This window comes from Coenobita brevimanus, chromosome 71 (assembly GCF_032717465.1).
Source record: "Coenobita brevimanus isolate Jiangsu-jjx chromosome 71, ASM3271746v2, whole genome shotgun sequence".
NCBI lineage: Eukaryota > Metazoa > Arthropoda > Malacostraca > Decapoda > Coenobitidae > Coenobita > Coenobita brevimanus.
This window is the reverse complement of record NC_137024.1, coordinates 1,403,938-1,423,937: the sequence shown is the minus strand read 5'-3', so window position 1 is coordinate 1,423,937 and position 20,000 is coordinate 1,403,938. Positions and strand designations below refer to the sequence as shown.

Below are 20,000 nucleotides of genomic sequence, written 5' to 3'. Positions count from 1 at the left end.
TGTGAATGGACTTGTGTGAGGGTGCGTGTGTTTGTAGGAGTGTGTGTGTGTGTGTGTGTGTGTGTGTGTGTGTGTGTGTGTGTGTGTGTGTGTGTGTGTGTGTGTGTGTATTATCATATCTCATCTCTCTCCACGGCATCGCTATCAGGGTGTATGTTTGTGCTGTATACCATTATAGCCAAAAGTATACAGGAAACACACACACACACACACACACACACACACACACACACACACACACACACACACACACACACACACACACACACACACACACACACACACATACACACATACACATACAAAGAAACACACAGAAGCACATACACACGCACACCAATAGTCATGTACACTGATACTGGCACACACACACACACACACACACACACACACACACACACACACACACACACACACACACACAAGATCAGTTAGCCCCATATAGACAGGCGCCAAACACCAGCCTTTTCAGTACGAGTTTTTCATATATCGCTTCAGATCTTTCAGGAGTGGGTGGGAGGGGTGGAGAGGAGTGGGCGGGATGGGCTGGAGTGGGCGGTGGGTGGGGGATGGCATAGATAAAGAGAGATATATTTTGTGGGGTTGAGATGGTGGATTGTTGTAAGCTGTTCCCTTGAGTGTGTGTGTGTGTGTGTGTGTGTGTGTGTGTGTGTGTGTGTGTGTGTGTGTGTGTGTGTGTGTGTGTGTGTGTGTGTGTGTGTGTGTGTGTGAGTCATGAGTGACAGCCTCAGATCAGCCATTTTCTAATTGATGTTATTTCTGGCACACACACACACACACACACACACACACACACACACACACACACACACACACACACACACACACACACACACACACACACACAAATAGATGCTCATACCAGGTCACCAACACACATTTCTCTCTCTCTCTCTCTCTCTCTCTCTCACACACACACACACACACACACACACACACACACACACACACACACACACACACACACACACACACACACACACACACACACACACACACTAATGCATTCTCCTTACCTGCAAGTTTACCTAAATGACCATAATTGCAAACCCCACACCTTTTTCACCAGGTAAGAGAGAGACTTGTGATTACCCTGTCGCGTCCCAGAAGAGTTTCATCAACCTACGTGATAAGGCGGGCATCCCTCCAGCCCCTCCTGCCCTCCCTGCTATCCTTGTCTCTTCTCTTTCACTCCCTTAACGTCTCTGTCTCAGCAACTCAGTCACAATCCTCCATATTTCCCTCTTGCGTTAGTGAAAGTCTTAGGACAGTCACTGCCCACTTTCAGCCCTGTTTCCTTTCTTTCCTTCCTCTGCTGTCTGATTTCAGGGAGAGAGAGAAAGAGAGAGAGAGAGAGAGGGAGATAGGCAGGGAGAGGCAGGAAAAGACAGGGTTAGGCAGGGAGAGGCAGGAAGAGACAGGATTAGGCAGGGAGAGGCAGGAAAAGACAGGGAGAGGCAGGAAAAGACAGGAATAGGCTGGGAGAGGCAGGAAAAGACAGGGTTAGGCTGGGAGAGGCAGGAAAAGACAGGAATAGGCTGGGAGAGGCAGGAAAATACACGGTTAGGCAGGGAAAGACAGGAAAAGACAGGAATAGGCTGGGAGAGGCAGGAAAAGACAGGGTTAGGCAGGGAAAGACAGGGAGAGGCAGGTAGAGATGGTGAAATACAGGTAAAAGCCTGAAAAGACAATGAGAGAGAAACAGCGACAGAAACGGACAGTGGTAGACAGAGAGAGGCACAGAAAGACAGGGAAAGACAGAGACAGAGACAGCACTGAAAGGACGGGAGGTAGCGACGTATGCATTTACCTGTCACCTGTGTAGAGCTCACCTTAATTGGCTCCAACACAGGTAAGGCACTGGGATTGAACAGGTGTTTGGGGTGTCGGTGTGGAGTGAGGCAGGGATGGTGTTAAGGGAGGGATGGTGTTAAGGGAGGGACTGTGTTAAGGGAGGGACTGTGTTAAGGGAGGGACTGTGTTAAGGGAGGGACTGTGTTAAGGGAGGGATGGTGTTAAGGGAGGGACTGTGTTAAGGGAGGGATGGTGTTAAGGGAGGGATGGTGTTAAGGGAGGGACTGTGTTAAGGGAGGGACTGTGTTAAGGGAGGGACTGTGTTAAGGGAGGGATGGTGTTAAGGGAGGGATTGTGATAAGGGAGGGATTGTGTTAAGGGAGGGATGGTGTTAAGGGAGGGATGGTGTTAAGGGAGGGATGGTGTTAAGGGAGGGACTGTGTTAAGGGAGGGACTGTGTTAAGGGAGGGATGGTGTTAAGGGAGGGATGGTGTTAAGGGAGGGATGGTGTTAAGGGAGGGATGGTGTTAAGGGAGGGATGGTGTTAAGGGAGGGACTGTGTTAAGGGAGGGATGGTGTTAAGGGAGGGATGGTGTTAAGGGAGGGATGGTGTTAAGGGAGGGATTGTGTTAAGGGAGGGATTGTGTTAAGGGAGGGATGGTGTTAAGGGAGGGATGGTGTTAAGGGAGGGATGGTGTTAAGGGAGGGATGGTGTTAAGGGAGGGATTGTGTTAAGGGAGGGATTGTGTTAAGGGAGGGATTGTGTTAAGGGAGGGATTGTGTTAAGGGAGGGACTGTGTTAAGGGAGGGACTGTGTTAAGGGAGGGACTGTGTTAAGGGAGGGATTGTGTTAAGGGAGGGATTGTGTTAAGGGAGGGATGGTGTTAAGGGAGGGATTGTGTTAAGGGAGGGACTGTGTTAAGGGAGGGACTGTGTTAAGGGAGGGACTGTGTTAAGGGAGGGACTGTGTTAAGGGAGGGACTGTGTTAAGGGAGGGACTGTGTTAAGGGAGGGATTGTGTTAAGGGAGGGATGGTGTAAAGGGAGGGACTGTGTTAAGGGAGGGACTGTGTTAAGGGAGGGATTGTGTTAAGGGAGGGATTGTGTTAAGGGAGGGATGGTGTTAAGGGAGGGACTGTGTTAAGGGAGGGACTGTGTTAAGGGAGGGACTGTGTTAAGGGAGGGACTGTGTTAAGGGAGGGACTGTGTTAAGGGAGGGACTGTGTTAAGGGAGGGACTGTGTTAAGGGAGGGATTGTGTTAAGGGAGGGATTGTGTTAAGGGAGGGACTGTGTTAAGGAAGGGATTGTGTTAAGGGAGGGATGGTGTAAAGGGAGGGACTGTGTTAAGGGAGGGACTGTGTTAAGGGAGGGACTGTGTTAAGGGAGGGACTGTGTTAAGGGAGGGACTGTGTTAAGGGAGGGATTGTGTTAAGGGAGGGATGGTGTAAAGGGAGGGATGGTATAGTGGGCGTGACTGTTGTATCTTGTGTGTGAGTTATTTTCACCCACATAAAACACACACACACACACACACACACACACACACACCACACACACGCAGAACATGCATCTAAAAATCCATACACAAACACCGAATTCCAAACAACACGTCAATCACCTCACTGCTGTTTTTTTTTCCACACACTATCAATACCGCTGTACATTAGAATCACATATACTTAACTCTTCCAATCCCCAGGGCGATTTTTTCAGGCTGGGAGTGACACGCGGTAGAGAAAGGACCGTGAATGAACTCTAGATACCATTTTTGCGCGACAGGTTACTTTTTTGCCGAATATAATTGTCTACCGTATCCAAGAATTTAAAAATATAATTCGAATTTCATGGGTTTTAAAATGAGATAAACCAAAATGCAAGTAATTATATATAAACTTAGGCCTAATTGGGTTTATAATTATAGTTCTGTTATACCAAAAAGTGATCTATATTTTTGCTTACGTCTATAATTATTTCTTAGTTGCTTTTATTTAGTGAAAATTTAGTGGGGCAGTGCTTCCATCTAGTGACAAGTTGGGGAAGCACACGACTTTGAAACTAGACTCGCTGGCCTGTCTAGAGTGCATCAAAGAAGAGGAGGAAGAGGAAGAGGAGGAGGAGGAGGAAGAGGAAGAGGAGGAGGAAGGAAAAATGGAAAGAGGTTCGTTTAGAAGACAGGGAAGTAGGCATATAGAATCTAGAAATATTGTTTTGGTCTGGAGAATGACAAACAGACTTCACCTATTCTATTAGAGTTGTGTGTGTGTGTGTGTGTGTGTGTGTGTGTGTGTGTGTGTGTGTGTGTGTGTGTGTGTGTGTGTGAGAGAGAGAGAGAGAGAGAGAGGAAGTAATGAACAACGCCTCCTGTGGCTCCAAGATAAGCAGCACGGCCACTACTTCCCCCTCCCCTACCACCACTACCACCACCACCACACTTACCCTGGCACCCTCTCAACACACACACACACACACACACACACACACACACACACACACACACAGGACTCTATTTATTGGCTAATCGACAAGTGAAGGGAAGCTGTTTATCGACAAGAAGACAAATGACTGATAGTAGCAAACACACACACACACACACACACACACACACACACACACACAAAGCTAAGGGCTGTTTGTTTACGTGTGAGCGAAAATGGTTTTAAACGGTGCTCTTATGTACAGTGGTTGTGGTGGTGGTGGTGGTGGTAGTTGTGGTTGTGGTGATGGTTGTGGTGGTGGTGGTAGTTGTGGTGGTGATGATGTGGTGATTGTGGTGGTGGTGGTGGTGGAGTCAACATCTGAGAACCGACTCTCATTAATGTTGGGATGCCGTGTGTGTGTGTGTGTGTGTGTGTGTGTGTGTGTGTGTGTGTGTGTGTGTGTGTGTGTGTGTGTGTGTGTGTCATTAACAGTATATTATCATTTTGTGTATATTCAGAATGCTATGGCTTCGTCTTTTTTTTTTTTCTATTTAAAAAAAGTTTGATTTTTTTGGGGGTATGAAAGTAATTTTTCCCGTGTGTGTGTGTGTGTGTGTGTGTGTGTGTGTGTGTGTGTGTTATTGAAGATGGGATTTTGCGTTTTTCTGGAATATGAGGGTTTTTTTTTTTTACTTAAGATATTGGATGTTGTGTTCTTTTTGCAACACTACCACTGATGCACAACACATATGCAACAGACACAAGTAAATCTGCAACACTACCACAAATACACAACACATGCAACAGACACACGTAAATCAGCAAGTCTACCACAGATACGCAACACATATGCAACAGACACAGGTAAAGATGCAACATTGCCACAAATACACAATCCCTATGCAACAGACACAGATTAAGATGCAACACCCTCGTCCATACACCCCACTTTGCAACAGAGCCACGAAAGGATGCTTCACGGCCACAAACACACAGAAATACGCCAAAAACACAAGTAACTCTGTATTATAAAGGGTGCATGAACAGACTTAAGATGCAAAGCGACCACAAGTATGCAACAAATACGCAAAATATGATCACAATTGGTAACGTTGACAAAAATACAAAACAAATATTATATACCAAACACACCTGGGTATGTAACAGTAATATTAAAAACTAGGAAGGACTCAGAGAGCGTATACCTCCTCCAGTGCCAATGCCATTAAATAGGATCAGAATCGGGGTCCGTGGAATACGTAGGATCAGGATCTGCCCCTAAATTTAATCATTCCTTTCTTAGCCCATGGCCCACCCTTCCACCAAACGTCATTGAAATTCATTGAGAACATTTGGAGATATCGTATGGGCAGACAGGCAGACAAACAAACATAGGTGAATACATAACCTCCTCTAACGTTGTCGGCGACTGTAAAAAACATGAAAAAAAAGGAAGAAGAATGACAAAGACGTGAATATGCAACAGACACGAGAAAGACCCACCACTACCACCCACACCCACCCACACACACACACCCACACACACACACACGCATGCAACATTGCTAAATTATGCAAGAGGGGACAGTGCCATCTTTCCCCCACCTCATCCCTTTCCAACTGCCAGCTGGTGCCGTGTGGGGACAAAACACCACCACCACCTGAGAGGAATAAAATGACTGTCAACAAAGCGACTCCTCTCTCTTTTCTCCTCTTCCTCCTCCTCCTCCTCCTCCTCCTCCTCTTCCTTCTTCTTCTTCTTCTTCTTCTTCATCTTCTTTGTCTTCTTCGTGTTCGTCTTCTTCCTATTTTTTTCTTCTTCTTCTCCTTCTTCTTCTTCTTCATCTTCTTCTTCTTCGTAGTCTTCTTCTTCTTCTTCTTCTTTGTCACACCCACAGGGGGGACGGGGGCTAGGTGTAGGGGGGAATCTACTACATGTGTCCCTAACTGTGCCACTCACTCACTCACTCACTGAGTCACTGTACCATTCTGAAGGATAAACTCTGGAAAACTGCAACTATAGAGTGTCATAAAGATCTCATTTACACTTCCATCGATATTTGCCTCAACCATATGGATTCACGTAGCATTGTGTGTAGTAGCAGTAGTAGTAGTAGTAGTGGTGGTGGTGGTGGTGGTAGAAGTAGTAGTTGTGGTGGCTGTAGTGGTGTGGTGGTAGTGGTAGTAGTGGTGGTGGTGGTGGTGGTGATGGTAGTAGTAGTAGTAGTCGTAGTAGTAGTCGTAGTAGTAGTAGTGGTGATGGTGGTAGTAGTGGTGGTGGTAGTGGCAGTGGTAGTAGTAGTGGTAGTAGTAGTGGCGGCGGTGGTAGTAGTAGTAGTAGTATAGTAGTAGCGGTAGTTGTTGTTGATGTTGTTGAAGTAGTAGTAGTAGTAGTAGTAGTAGTAGTAGTAGCTGTAATCCCAAAAATAAAACATAAGATAAAAATACATAATACAAATAATAATGATGATGATGATGGTGATGATGGTGATGATGGCGATGATGACGATGACGATGATGATGATGATGACGGCGGTACCAAAAATAAAAATAAAAATCATGGAAAACTATTAGAATTTCGACCGTGGTGACCGTAACTCCATGGAATAAGGCCAAAAAATAAGAAAAAAAGGGGAAAAATATGTGGAAAAATGATTGTACTAGGTAAGTCTCCCCTCGCTCTCCATTTTCTATGTGATCGTAACTCGGAGCATGGGGGGAAGAATTTTACGTCCTGTCTTTGAAGCTTTGTTTAGAGAGAGAGAGAGAGAGAGAGAGAGAGAGAGAGAGAGGGAGGGACGTAGAGAAAAACAGGAGAGAGAGGAAGAATGAGCAATAGAGAAAATGAAAGAAGAAAAAGAAGACAGACAAGGAAAACGGTGAAACGAACTGAGAGAGAGAGAGAGAGAGAGAGAGAGAGACAGACAGACAGACAGACAGACAGACAGACAGACAGAAGGAAAGTAATAATAATGAATATAAAAACAAAATAAAGAGAGAGAGAGAGAGAGAGATGTCGATGATTTTGAACAAGGCAGTAGCATGGGAGAGAGAGAGAGAGAGAGAGAATCGCCCGCCCCTCTCAGCACACCACACATCATCACCTCTGCCCTGCCTGAAGCCTCATTATCACAGCTGCCTGGACAGGGAGTCAGGTGGTTAGGCAGGGGGTTAGGCAGGTGTAGGCAGGTGGTTAGGCAGGTGGATAGGCAGGTGGTTAGGCAGGTGTGGACAGGTGTGGGCAAGGGAGGAATATGGGGAGACAAGGTAAGAGTCAGGCAGGTATAGGAAAGCAAGAAGCAGGTGTGGTGAGGCAGAGGCAGGTGTGGGTAGGCAGAGGCAGGTGCTGAGAGGCAGAGGCAGGTGTGGGGAGAGAGGAGCAGGTGTTTGGAGGCAAGAGACAGGTGTGGGGAGGCAGAGACAGGTGTGGGGAGGCAGGTACAGGTGTGGGGAGGCAGAGAGAGGTGTATAGGGTGAGGTAGGAGGGAAGGCAGGGTAAAGGGAGAGGCAGAGGGGAAGGGAGAGTAAAGTATAAGGCAAAAATCAGTGTCCCCTTATACAGAGAGCCATTGACTAAGTTTTTTAAAGAGACTTGGTGTGGAAAAAATATGAGGGCTTTGAGATAGTGCTTTTTCTTTCACTGTAATTCTCCTGATGCCCATTTTCTTTACTTCTCTTGCTCTGCTTCTAGAGAGAGAGAGAGGGGGGGGGGAAGAGTGAGTGTGTGTGTGGGGGGGTGGGGGGGTGGATGTGGATGTGGGTGTGTGTGGGAGGGGTGAGGGAGAGAGAGGGAGAGAGAGAGAGAGAGAATGTGTGTGTGTGTGTGTGTGTGTGTGTGTGTGTGTGTGTGTGTGTGAGAGAGAGAGACAGACAGACAGACAGACAGGCAGACAGACAGACAGACAGACAGGCAGACAGACAGACAGACAGGCAGACAGACAGACAGATAGACAGACAGACAGATAGACAGACAGATAGACAGACAGAGATTCATACACACACACACACACACACACACACACACACACACACACACACACACACACACACACACACACACACACACACACTTTAATCACAATTCTTCCACCCCATCGCACTGCTTACACAAGAGGGCAGGACATGGACAGGTAAGTGCATAGGTAGGTAGGTAGGTAGGTAGGCTTGTAGGCAGGTAGGTAGGTAGGGAGATAGGTAAGTAGGCAGGTAGGTAGGTAGGTAGAGAGGTAGATAATTAGAGAGGGAGGAAGTAAGATAATTATGTAGGGAAGCGAGAATGTAGTTAGGTAGGTAGGTAGGCAGGTAGGCAGGTGTCAGTAGGTAGATTAGCAGGTTAGCCTGTGTATGCTGCTGGGACGTAGGTAGTAGGTAGGTATAGAGGTAGGTAGGTCGACAGGTAAGCAGGCAGGTAGGAGAGAGAGAGAGAGAGAGAGAGAGAGAGAGAGAGAGAGAGAGAGAGAGAGGCCAGGTAAAACAGGAGAGGGACAAGGGGAGCAAACAAAGGAAGGGTGGAAATGAGGCAGTTAGGAGGGGACTTGAGTTAGGCAGAGGGGTGGGGGGATGAGGCAGATAGAGGGGAGGGAAATGAGATAGGTAGGAGGGAGGCGAGGGAGGTATGAGACAGACAGGAGGGGAAAGAGAGAGAGAGAGACATAAAGCAGGCAGAGAAACAAGGGAAACAAGAGCCAGGTAGAAAGTAGGTAAGAGTAGAGGAGATTGACCCCTAAATCAACTCAGTGGTCTCTCCTACACCACCACTACCTGGACACTTAATGTAATAGAGTGGCGACCTCATCCCACTCTCGGCCCTCCTGATTAGATTCGCCCAGCCTCAGTACGCCTTACTCAGCTCGCATGGCGGTGGCTTGTTGTTGCAACGGGGAGCTACATTATGGTGCTGTGTTGTGGTGTCAGCGGTGGGATCGTCGTGGTGTCGGCGGTGGGGTCTTTGTGATGTCAGTGGTGGGATCATTGTCGTGTCAGAGGTAGGATCTTTGTGGTGTCAGCGGTGGGATTGTTGTGGTAGTGACTGTGGGATCATCGTGGTGGCAGCGGTGGGATCATTAAACGTGGAGGTGAGGCAGAAGGGTGGTGGAGGGAGAAAGAGAAAAGGAAGGTTAGAGAAAAAGACAAATAGAAGATAGGAAACAAAAAAATGGAGGGAGAGGGAGTGTAACGAGAGAGGCAGATCCAAGAAGAGAGAGAGAGGTCCTTTCAACTACGCGTTATCAGACTGATCTCCACTACTGTACTTACCTCACCACACTGCCTTACTTCACACCTCCCTGCACCACACTCCTTCCTTGCCTCACCACCCCCTGCCTGCTGCTACACAATCCCTGCCTCACCACACTCCCAGCCTCATCACACTCCCAGCCTCATCACACTCCCTGCCTCACCACACACCCAGCCTCACCACACTCCCAGCCTCATCACACTCCCTGCCTCATCACACTCCCTCCCTCACCACACCCCCTGCTTCACCACACCCCCTGCTTCACCACACCCTCTGCCTCATCACACCCCCTGCCTCACCACACCCCCTGCCTCACCACACTCTCTGTCTCACCACACAGCCTCACCACACCCCCTGCCTCACCACAGAAAGAGAGAAAATGAATAAAGAGTAAGCAATAGGTAAATACAGCAAAAAGACAGTAAGAAAAAAGAGAGGAAGCAATGAGTAAGCAGAGTGAGAGCAAGAAAAGAGAAAGTAGAGAGAGTGAGAGAAGAGAAATCATGTAGAAAGCAAAGAGTAAACAATAAATAGGCAATAAGAAAAGATTAAGGAAAAACCGATTTAGTAAAGTCTATCTATCTATCTATTGCCAGGCGCCATAATCCCGTCAGGGGTGGCCATTTGACTCTGAGTTATTTGTTTTACGGGGAGGGGCACTAACCCTCCACCAACCCACTTGTTGACACGTAGGGAGCACGTATGGTTTGGTGATATGGTTACCACCCAGCGTTGTAAATGGTTCCCCGGCTCACAGGAAACCATTTGGCTTGTCACTCAATGTCAAGCCACCTGTAAAGGAAGAAAAGCAATAAGAAGTGACAGGAAGGATGGGAGAAATAGGAAGAGAGGAGGGCAGGCACAGAAAAAGAATGATAAAAGCTAAGGAAGAAGTAGGCAGGACTACATCAAGTGAGTGGATGATGGAAATGGGAAGAGAGGAGGGCAGGTACAGAAAAAGAATGATAAAGGCTATGGAAGAAGTAGGCAGCACTACATCAGGTGAGTGGATGATGGTCGCCAGCACCTACCACTTAAAGAGAAAGTAAAAAGAGAGAAAAAAGAAAGTAAGAGAGAGTAATAACAGAGAGGGAATGTGGAAAGGGTATGAGGCTGAGAGAGAAATGAGAAGACAAGAAAGTGAGCGAGGACAAAGACAAAATTAAGTCGTGAAGATGAAATGTGAGAGAGAGAGAGAGAGAGAGAGAGAGAGAGAGAGAGAGAGAGAGTGAGACAGGCAGACAGACAGAGAAAGCAACCAAAGAAGTGTGGGACAGTAATAGAATATGGAAAGAGACAGACAGACAGACAGACAGACAAATTGACAGACAGAGACAGACAGACAGATAGACAGAAAAAGCAGCCTATGAAAGTGTGGAGCTGTAAGAGAGAGAGAGAGAGAGAGAGAGAGAGTGTGTGTGTGTGTGTGTGTGTGTGTATGTGTGTTACAGAGAGAGAGAGAGAGAGAGAATATGCAAAGGATGTGACAAGCAGGCAGACAGAAGGGAAGTAAAATATGATGACTATGCAACAGAGTGAAATAGTTGCAAAGGGAGTGTGTGTGTGTGTGTGTGTGTGTGTGTGTGTGTGTGTGTGTGTGTGTGTGTGTGTGTGTGTGTGTGTGTGTGTGTGTGTGTGTGTGTGCGTGTGTGTGTGTGTGTGAGGGAGAGAGAGTTATGGATGAAATTTAATATTGAGGGAATGGAAATATTTGAGAGAGAGAGAGAGAGAGAGAGAGAGAGAGAGAGAGAGAGAGAGAGAGAGAGAGAGAGAAGCACAGACCTGAATATCTCCTTCGTCGAATCTGTTCATTTTGCCTTGAGTTATTTTTTTTATTTATATATCTATTTTAGGAAACTGCTGTCCATTGAAAGAAAAAAATTGATTTGAAATGAAGTGAGTGTCAAACCGAAGCCTAAGACACAATCAACCTCTTCTGCTTGTTTAAGAAAGTGGAAAATAAGCAAGGGACAGCAGGAGACAGCAGACGAAAGCAGAAAGTGAAGAGGAAGCAGGGAAGGACAGAGGGATGTTTGTGTAGCAGGTAGCTCCACCGCCCTGTCAAATCAGTGCCACCACGTGAAGGCCTCTCTCCCTCCCTCCTTCCCCCTCCTTTCCCTTCCCTTCCCTCCCCTCCCTCCCTCCCTCCTTTCATTCCTTCCCTCCCTTTCTCCCTTCTGCCTCCTCCCTTCCCATTCATTTCGAGCCTTTTGTCTTGCTCATCTCCCTCCCTCCCTCCCTCTCTCCCTCCATTTTTCCCTCTTGTCTCCCCCCTCCCCCTTCCCCCTACTCCCCCTTCCCACCCCTTCTCTTTCTTCTCCCCTCTGTGTTCCTTTTTACTACCCAAGTATTCTGTCTACCTATTGCTATCACCACCTCTCTCTCTACTTGTCTATCTATCCATTTATTTATTTATCTATCTATCTATCTATCTATATCTATCTATCTATCTATCTATCTATCTATATATATATATATATATATATATATATATATATATATATATATATATATATATATATATATATATATATATCCCATTGGATCCCAGGGGTGCTGGGCAAGGCACTGCACTGGGAGGGCACAAAGCGTACCGCCCTCCGCCTATCAGCTCAGTCGCGAAGCTCATAGGTTCCTGCTCGGGGGTTCCCTACTTTATAAAGACTTGAAAAATCCCAGTTCTGTCCAATACTCTGGACACTGGGCTCCAATCCGATATATATATATATATATATATATATATATATATATATATATATATATATATATATATATATATATATATATATATATATATATATATGTCTATCTGTCTGTTAGTCGACCCGTGTGTCGATCTGTTTTTCTATCTATCTATCTGTCAGTCAATCTATCTTTCTATCAGTGTATGTCTGCCGTCCCTAGCATTTCTATTTATCTCTCTCTCTATCTATCTATCTATCTATCTATCTATCATCTCTTTCTCTCCCTCTCTCTCCACTCCCTCCCCGCCTCACCCCTCACCCTCACCTGCCCCATATTTCACCTCCACCTCACAAAGCCGGAAGTGACCTAAGCATCACACCTGTCCACACCTTAATTAGCACTTCCGCTTGTTCCTACCTGACTACAAAGGGATGAAGGAAATGAGTAGTAGTAGTAGTAGTAGCAGTAGCAGTAGTAGTAGTAGTAGCAGTAGTAGTAGTAGTAGTAGTAGTAGTAGTAGTAGTAGTAGTAGAAGAAGAAGAAGAAGAAGAAATAATAATAATAATAATAATAATAATAATAACAATAGTAGTAGTAGTAGTAGTAGTAGTAGTGGTGGTGGTGGTTGTAGAAGTAGTGCTGGCTGTTGTAGTAGCGGTTGTTGTATTATGCTAGTGACGAAGAAGTGCTTTGGAAAGGGCGTAGAGCCGTAGTATCGTGTTTTTCTACCACTGAGCTGCGTGAAATAAGCAGCAAAAGAACGAAAATCAGAGACAAGTTAAGGTAAAAGAACTCCCGATATTTAAGGGGAGTGACCAGTCGCTACTCCCTGAGCGGTGTCATGAACAATACCCCTCAGATTTCACATAGTTGGAGCGCCTCAGTCCTATAAACCACCAGGCCACCCTTTAGCTATATGGTTACCACCCAGCGTAGCACATGGTTTCCTGGGCTACAAGACATTTAATCTCGTATTCTCGTCAGTTACGGAATGTCCCTAACACCTTTTCCTTACCGATTTATGTTTGGATCCGGCTGGCTAATATCGTTTTGTATGTTATTGAATGATTTATGCAACACAGAAGAAGACTGCAAGGTGTAATAAGCAAAATAAATCGCTTAGGAAGAGGTGTTAAGGAGCTTCCTTAACCGACGAGAGAATAAAGACCTTAAATGAGAGAGAGAGAGAGAGAGAGAGAGAGGCAGACAGACAGACAGACAGACAGAGAGACAGAGAGAGAGAGAGAGAGAGAGAGAGACAGACAGACAGACAGACAGAGACAGAGACAGACAGACAGACAGACAGACAGAGATTCATTGCACTTACATCTGTACTGAAACCATATTATACCTGAATTACTTGGAACAACTCCACAAATTGCAGTTTTATCCTCGCATTAGGGTAGATAGATAGATAGATAGATAGATGGACAGACAGACTGGTAAATAGATTGACAGGTGGACATAGATAACTAGGTAAAATGACAGGGTGACATGGAGGCGATTTGTTTGTGGCCACCTCCTTTCCCGGATTAAGGACCCTGGCGATAGATAGATAGATAAATAGTTAGATAGACATGAGCAGTAAACAGACAGACAGACAGACAGACGGCGATAATGTCCATGTACGCGTGACGATTGAAGTGACTGCACACACACACACACACACACACACACACACACACACACACACACACACACACACAAGCAAACAAACACAAGCAAACAAACACGTACACATACATACAGCCAAACGAGCGCATACAAACACACTCTCATACACAGAGCCCTTTCAGATTTTGTGTGATGGTGATGGTGATGGTGATGGCAGTAGTGGTGGAGGGAGACTGAGCAGCGATGGTGGTGGTGGCGGTGATGGTGATGATGGTGGTGGTGGTGATGGTGATGATGGTGATGGTGATGGTGGTGATGATGGTGGTGGTGGTGGTGGTCGTGATGATGATAGTGATGATGGTGATGGTGATGATGGTGATAATGATAATGATGATGATGATGATAGTGATGATGAAGGTAATCCAGCCCATCCCATTCTTCCATAAGTCGATAAAGAGTAGAAGGAAAGTAGTTTGAGAAATAAGCTAAAAGTCGAAAAAGAGATTCCACCTGCTTTTGAAAATCCTGACGATCTTCCTCACCTGAACGAAAAGAAATGAAAAAAACGAAGGTAAAAGAAATAGAGATAATAGTAATAACTCAACATGGCGTCTATACTCCATTCAACTCAATCTGGCGGAATTTTTTGTCCATTTGCAGATGTTTTCACGTAGCTCAGCGGCAGAGTTAGATAATTTTGCGTCTCTTCCCCCATAGCACTTCTTCGTGACTAGCGTCGTATTCTAAGGTTACTCTTCTACCGCGGTGAGGCTCCCTACTGGCGAAGCTCTACTCTGGCGCGTCTCAGAGCTCCATCTCAGCTCCCTGTAGCCTTGCAGGATAATTACCACGTCACCTCCTTCATTTCCATAGTAATGACCCTCTCAGTCTTTTACTTGCCTTATATTCTTAAACGTTCCTTGATTACGAACGTTTTTGGCCAACGTTTTTATCCTCATATTTCCTAACGTTTCTTCATCCTATATTCTCAAACGTTCCTTGATTACGAACATTTTTTGGCGAACGTTTTTATCCTCATATATCCTAACGTTTTTTCTTCCTATATTCTCAAACGTTCCTTGATTACGAACGTTTTAGGCGAACGTTTTTATCCATATATTCTTTCCTAACGTTTTTTCTTCCTGTATTCTCAAACGTTCCTTGATTACGAACGTTTTTGGCCAACGTTTTCTTCCCCGTATTTGCTAACGTTTCTTCGCTAACGTTTTCCTTCCCTACACCTGTTAACGTGGCCAGATTTTTACGTTGCCTATCGCCCTGTATCCTCTAACGTTCCTTATTTGCTAACATTTCTGTGCTAACGTTGGTCTTCCTTGCATTTTCAAACGTTTCGTCTCTTCATCAAACGTTTTCCGTCCAGTATATGCTAACATCGCCTCCTATGTTCCTTGTCTGCTATCTTTTTCTTTCTTTCTTTCTTTTCCTAACGTTGTCCCTTGCTAACGTTTTCCTTTGCTAGATTTGCCAACGTTGTCATTCTTGCACCAGACTCCCTGATGCCTATACTTAAGCGATTTATTTATTTGTTTATTATTATTTTTATTATTTTTTCTAACTTTGTCTTATGTGTAAATGTTTGAGTCTTGAGAATTTAATATTATTATTCTTTCTCTCTGCTAACGTTATACTTTTTCTATCTATCTATCTATTGCCAGACGCCATAATCCCGTAAGGGGTGGCCATTTGACTTTGAGTTAGTTGTTTTACGGGGAGGGGCACTAACCCTCCACCAACCCACTTGCTGACACGTAGGGAGCACGTATGGTTTGGTTATATGGTTACCACCCAGCGTTGTAAATGGTTTCCTGGCCTACAGGAAACCATTTGGCTTGTCACTCAATGTAAAGCCACCTGTAAAGGAAAGAAAAGCAATAAGAAGTGACAGGAAAGATGGGAGAAATAGGAAGAGAGGAGGACAGGCACAGAAAAAGATTGATAAAGGCTAAGGATGAAGTAGGCAGCACTACATCAAGTGAGTGGATGATCGTCGCCACCACCTACCACTCAGTGCCCAATATTTGCTAACGTCTCTTTTTTTTTTTTCTTTCCGATAACTCCATACTAACGTTGTCTCATTCTATCTCTTTCCTAACGTTGTCTTATTGCTAACGTTCTCTTTTTGCTGACCCATTCGTACTTGGTCAGCATGAGGAAGGACTAATCTTGGCCGTCACTCTCCCTCTGAGCACAAGATTGGGTGCTTTAGTGGTTCTCGTCAGCCTAATCCCTTCAATTCGGTGGTGTGGATTCTCTCTCTCTCTCTCTCTCTCTCTCTCTCTCTCTCTCTCTCTCTCTCTCTCTCTCTCTCTCTCTCTCTCTCTATCTATCTATCTATCTATCTATCTATCTATCTCAAGTATGTCTATCTATTCTCTTTGTCTCCATCTATCTGTCTTTCTCTCTCTCTCTCTCTCTCTCTCTCTCTCTCTCTGTATCTATTCTTACTATTCATCTATCTTTCATCTATGTCTATCTATCTATCTATCTATATATCCATCCATCTATCTATCTCTCTATCAGTGTGTGTGTGTGTGTGTGTGTGTGTGTGTGTGTGTGTGTGTGTGTGTGTGTGTGAGAGAGAGAGAGAGAGAGAGAGAGAGAATGAGGTGTTTGTGTGTGTGTGTCTCTGTATGTGTGTATGATAGAGTGTGCATCTGTGTGTGTGTGTGTGTGTGTGTGTGTGTGTGTGTGTGTTCTTTTCTACCTGTCCCCCCCCTCAATTAAGTCACCTTTTGTTAACTAAAACGAATTGTCTTTGGCTTGAAGAGTTATTTTTCTTTTCTTTCTTTTTTCTCTCTCTTTTGTCTCCCCCTTCCCCCCCCTCTCTCTCTCTCTCTCTCTCTCTCATTTCCCCTCTCCATTTTCCCCTCCCCTCACATCCACTCACTCACTCCCTCTCCTCCCCCCACTTCCTCTCCTTCCCCCACTTCCGCTTCCCCTTAGGCTACAGTTGACTTTTTCCCTCCTCTCTCCCTACCCTTTCCACTTTCTCCCCTCCCTCCCCTCACCCAGGCCCTCACCCTCCCTGTCACCCTCCTCTCTCCTCCTTCGCCCTCCCCCTCACCCTCATCCCTCTCTTTCCCCCCTCACCCTCACCCACACCCTCACACTTCACCCTAACACCCTAAAGAGGCAAACTGGCAGCTCCGAATTCCATCTTTCCACACAACTGTGTCACCATTTTCAGTGTGAGCGTACGAAATGTGATGCAGATATTCTTTAAAGCAGTAAATAATATGAAAAAATAAATACACGCCAATCTGAACGCAAGGGAACACTCTTGAACGCTCCAGGAAAGGGTGTACGCCAATCTGAACGCAACGGAGCTCTCTTGAACGCTCCAGGAAAGAGCACACGCCAATCTGAACGCAAGGAAAGTCTCTTGAACGTTCCAGGATAAGGTACACGCCAATTTGAAAGCAGGGGAGCTGTTTTGAACGCTCCGGGATGTAAATACTGAGAGACTTGGATTCCTTCTTGAAATTTGAACTCCTCCTTGAACTCGAGCACCTGTGAGCCTTAAGTCTATCTGTCTATCTATTGCCAGACGCCATAATCCCGTCAGGGGTGGCCATTTGACTTTGAGTTAGTTGTTTTACGGGGAGGGGCACTAACCCTCCACCAACCCACTTGTTGACACGTAGGGAGCACGTATGGTTTGGTTATATGGTTACCACCCAGCGTTGTAAATGGATTCGTGGCTACCTGAGCTTATTATCAAGGCGTTCTGTCAATTCCCGAACCACAAATAAACACTCCATTTTTTTTTTACAGAAAACAGTTTTTTGAGTTTTCAGAAATTAATGCCCTCAAATTTTGGTCGTACCCAGCAAAAAATATATTGGAATTTTGGGTAATATTCTTGTCTGATGGAGGGCAAGAGACTAACGAGAAGAGTGTATGTGAGTGTGGTGGAGGGGGGAGAGGTAGGGGGAGGCCAAGGATGAGATGGAGGGATGGAGTGGTATATGAGAGAGGGGAGTGTGAGCTGGGGGGAGGGCAGTGAAATGACGGAGGACCGGGTGACATGGAGGCGATTTGTTTGTGGCCACCCCTTACTGATTTAAGGACCCTGGCGGTAGATAGACAGACAGATAGATAGATTTCTCGACCCCAGCCCATCTCCATAATATTCCCTCTCTCTACAGATGAATCAAGGGCAGTGAAATGGCGGGGGACAGGGGTGACATGGAGGCGCTTTGTTTGTGGCCACCCCTTACTGACTTAAGGACCCAGGCGGTAGATAGACAGACAGATAGATAAAATTCCTCGTCTCCAATCTACCTCCCTAATATTCCTTCTCTCTACAGATGAATTTGATCAAGATGGGAACACCGTCTATGGAGACAGAGAGGAAGTTGCCAAGGATGGAAAAGCTGACGGAGAAGACGACGAGGATGCTACTGACGGTGCTGGTCCTCTTCCTGGCGACGGAATTGCCCCAGGGAATCCTCTCGCTCCTCTCCGGGATCTACGGCCACAACTTCTTCACGTGAGCGAGATGGAGAGAGAGAATGAGAGAGAGAGAGAGAGAGAGAGAGAGAGAGAGAGAGAGAGAGAGACAGAGACAGACAGACAGACAGACAGAGACAGACAGACAGACAGACAGACAGACAGACAGACAGACAGACAGACAGACAGAGACAGAGACAGACAGACAGCGAGAAGAGAGACAGACAGACAGACAGAGACAGAGACAGACAGACAGAGAGAAGAGAGAGAGACAAACAGACAGACAGACAAACAAACAAACAGAGAATGGACACGCGCGCGCACACACACACACACACACACACACACACACATACATGTAGAGAGAGAGAGAGAGAAAGAGAGACAGAGACAGACAGACAGAGAATCGAGACACACACACACACACACACACACACACACACACACACACATACATGTAGAGAGAGAGACAGAGACAGAGACAGAGACAGACAGACAGACAGACAGAGAATCGAGAGACACACACACACACACATACAGAGAGAGAGAGAGACAGAGACAGAGACAGACAGACAGACAGACAGAGAATCGAGACACACACACACATACAGAGAGAGAGAGAGAGAGAGAGCAGGGGGAGAAATTAAAAGGACTAACGAGAAAGACAGAAAAATAGGGGAGAGAGAGAGAGAGAGGAAGAAAGAAAGCATGCAGAGGGAGAGAGAAAAAGGAGGAGGAGAAAGAAATGAAAGGAAGAGTATAGAACAATAGGAAGTGGGAGGAGAGAGAGAGAGAGAGAGAGAGAGAGGAGGAGGAGGAGGGTCAAGGAAAAGAAAGGACGAAAAGAACAGGATGAGAGACAGACAGACAGAAAATGTGTGTGTGTGTGTGTGTGTGTGTGTGTGTGTGTGTGTGTGTGTGTGTGTGTGTGTGTGTCTGTCTGTCTGTCTGTATGACCTGTAATATTGATAGCTTTGACGTAGGATAATATTTTTGGTTCTCGTGTTATCCTTGTCTTATTCTCGACTAGGAAGGTCATAGGTCAAAGTTCAAAGTTAAAAGAGTTAAAATAAATCGATCCCAGGCGGGCGATTGGAACCCTGATCTTGGGATTTCGATTTTTCACTTCCCTTCACCTTAACGTGGCCCAGATTTTCGTCCTTTTGCACCTTATTTCACGTAGCTCAGTGGCAGAGAAAGTGCTACGGCTCTACATCCTTTCCATAGCACTTCTTCGTGACTAGCTTAATATTCCAGTGTTAATCTATAGCTACAACTCAGCATTCAAGATGGAGTTTACTTTTCTCACCTGGCCTACCTTTCCCACCTTACCTTTCTCACCTGGTCTACCTTTCCCACCTTACCTTTCTCACCTGGCCTACCTTTCTCACCTGCCCTACCTTTCCCACCTGGCCTACCTTTCTCACCTGACCTACCTTTCTCACCTGACCTACCTTTCCCATCAGGCCTACCTTTCTCACCTGGCCTACCTTTCCCACCTGACCTACCTTTCCCACCTGACCTACCTTTCCCACCAGGACTACCTTTCCCACCTGGTCTACCTTTCTCACTCTTACCTTTCTCACCTGGCCTACCTTTCTCACCTTACCTTTCTCACCTGCCCTACCTTTCCCCCACAGGAAGTGTTACCTGCATTGGGGGGAAGTGATGGACCTTTTGGCTCTGATCAACAGCGCCGTCAACTTCCTACTTTATTACGTGATGTCGCACCAGTTCCGGGTCACCTTCCGTTGTCTCCT

At 46.0% G+C, this 20,000-nt stretch overlaps 1 protein-coding gene across 1 annotated transcript in view; it reads left to right on the top strand.

The window, feature by feature from the left end:
* LOC145406890 (G-protein coupled receptor dmsr-1-like) overlaps nt 1-20,000 on the top strand; it is a 67,815-nt gene that overhangs the window by 47,748 nt on the left and 67 nt on the right. The window contains exons 5-6 of the mRNA XM_080278005.1: nt 18,099-18,280; nt 19,881-20,000. The exon at nt 19,881-20,000 is cut by the window's right edge and continues 67 nt beyond it. Coding sequence (XP_080134131.1) covers nt 18,099-18,280; nt 19,881-20,000 — 302 coding nt within the window. The remainder of the gene's footprint in view (nt 1-18,098; nt 18,281-19,880) is intronic.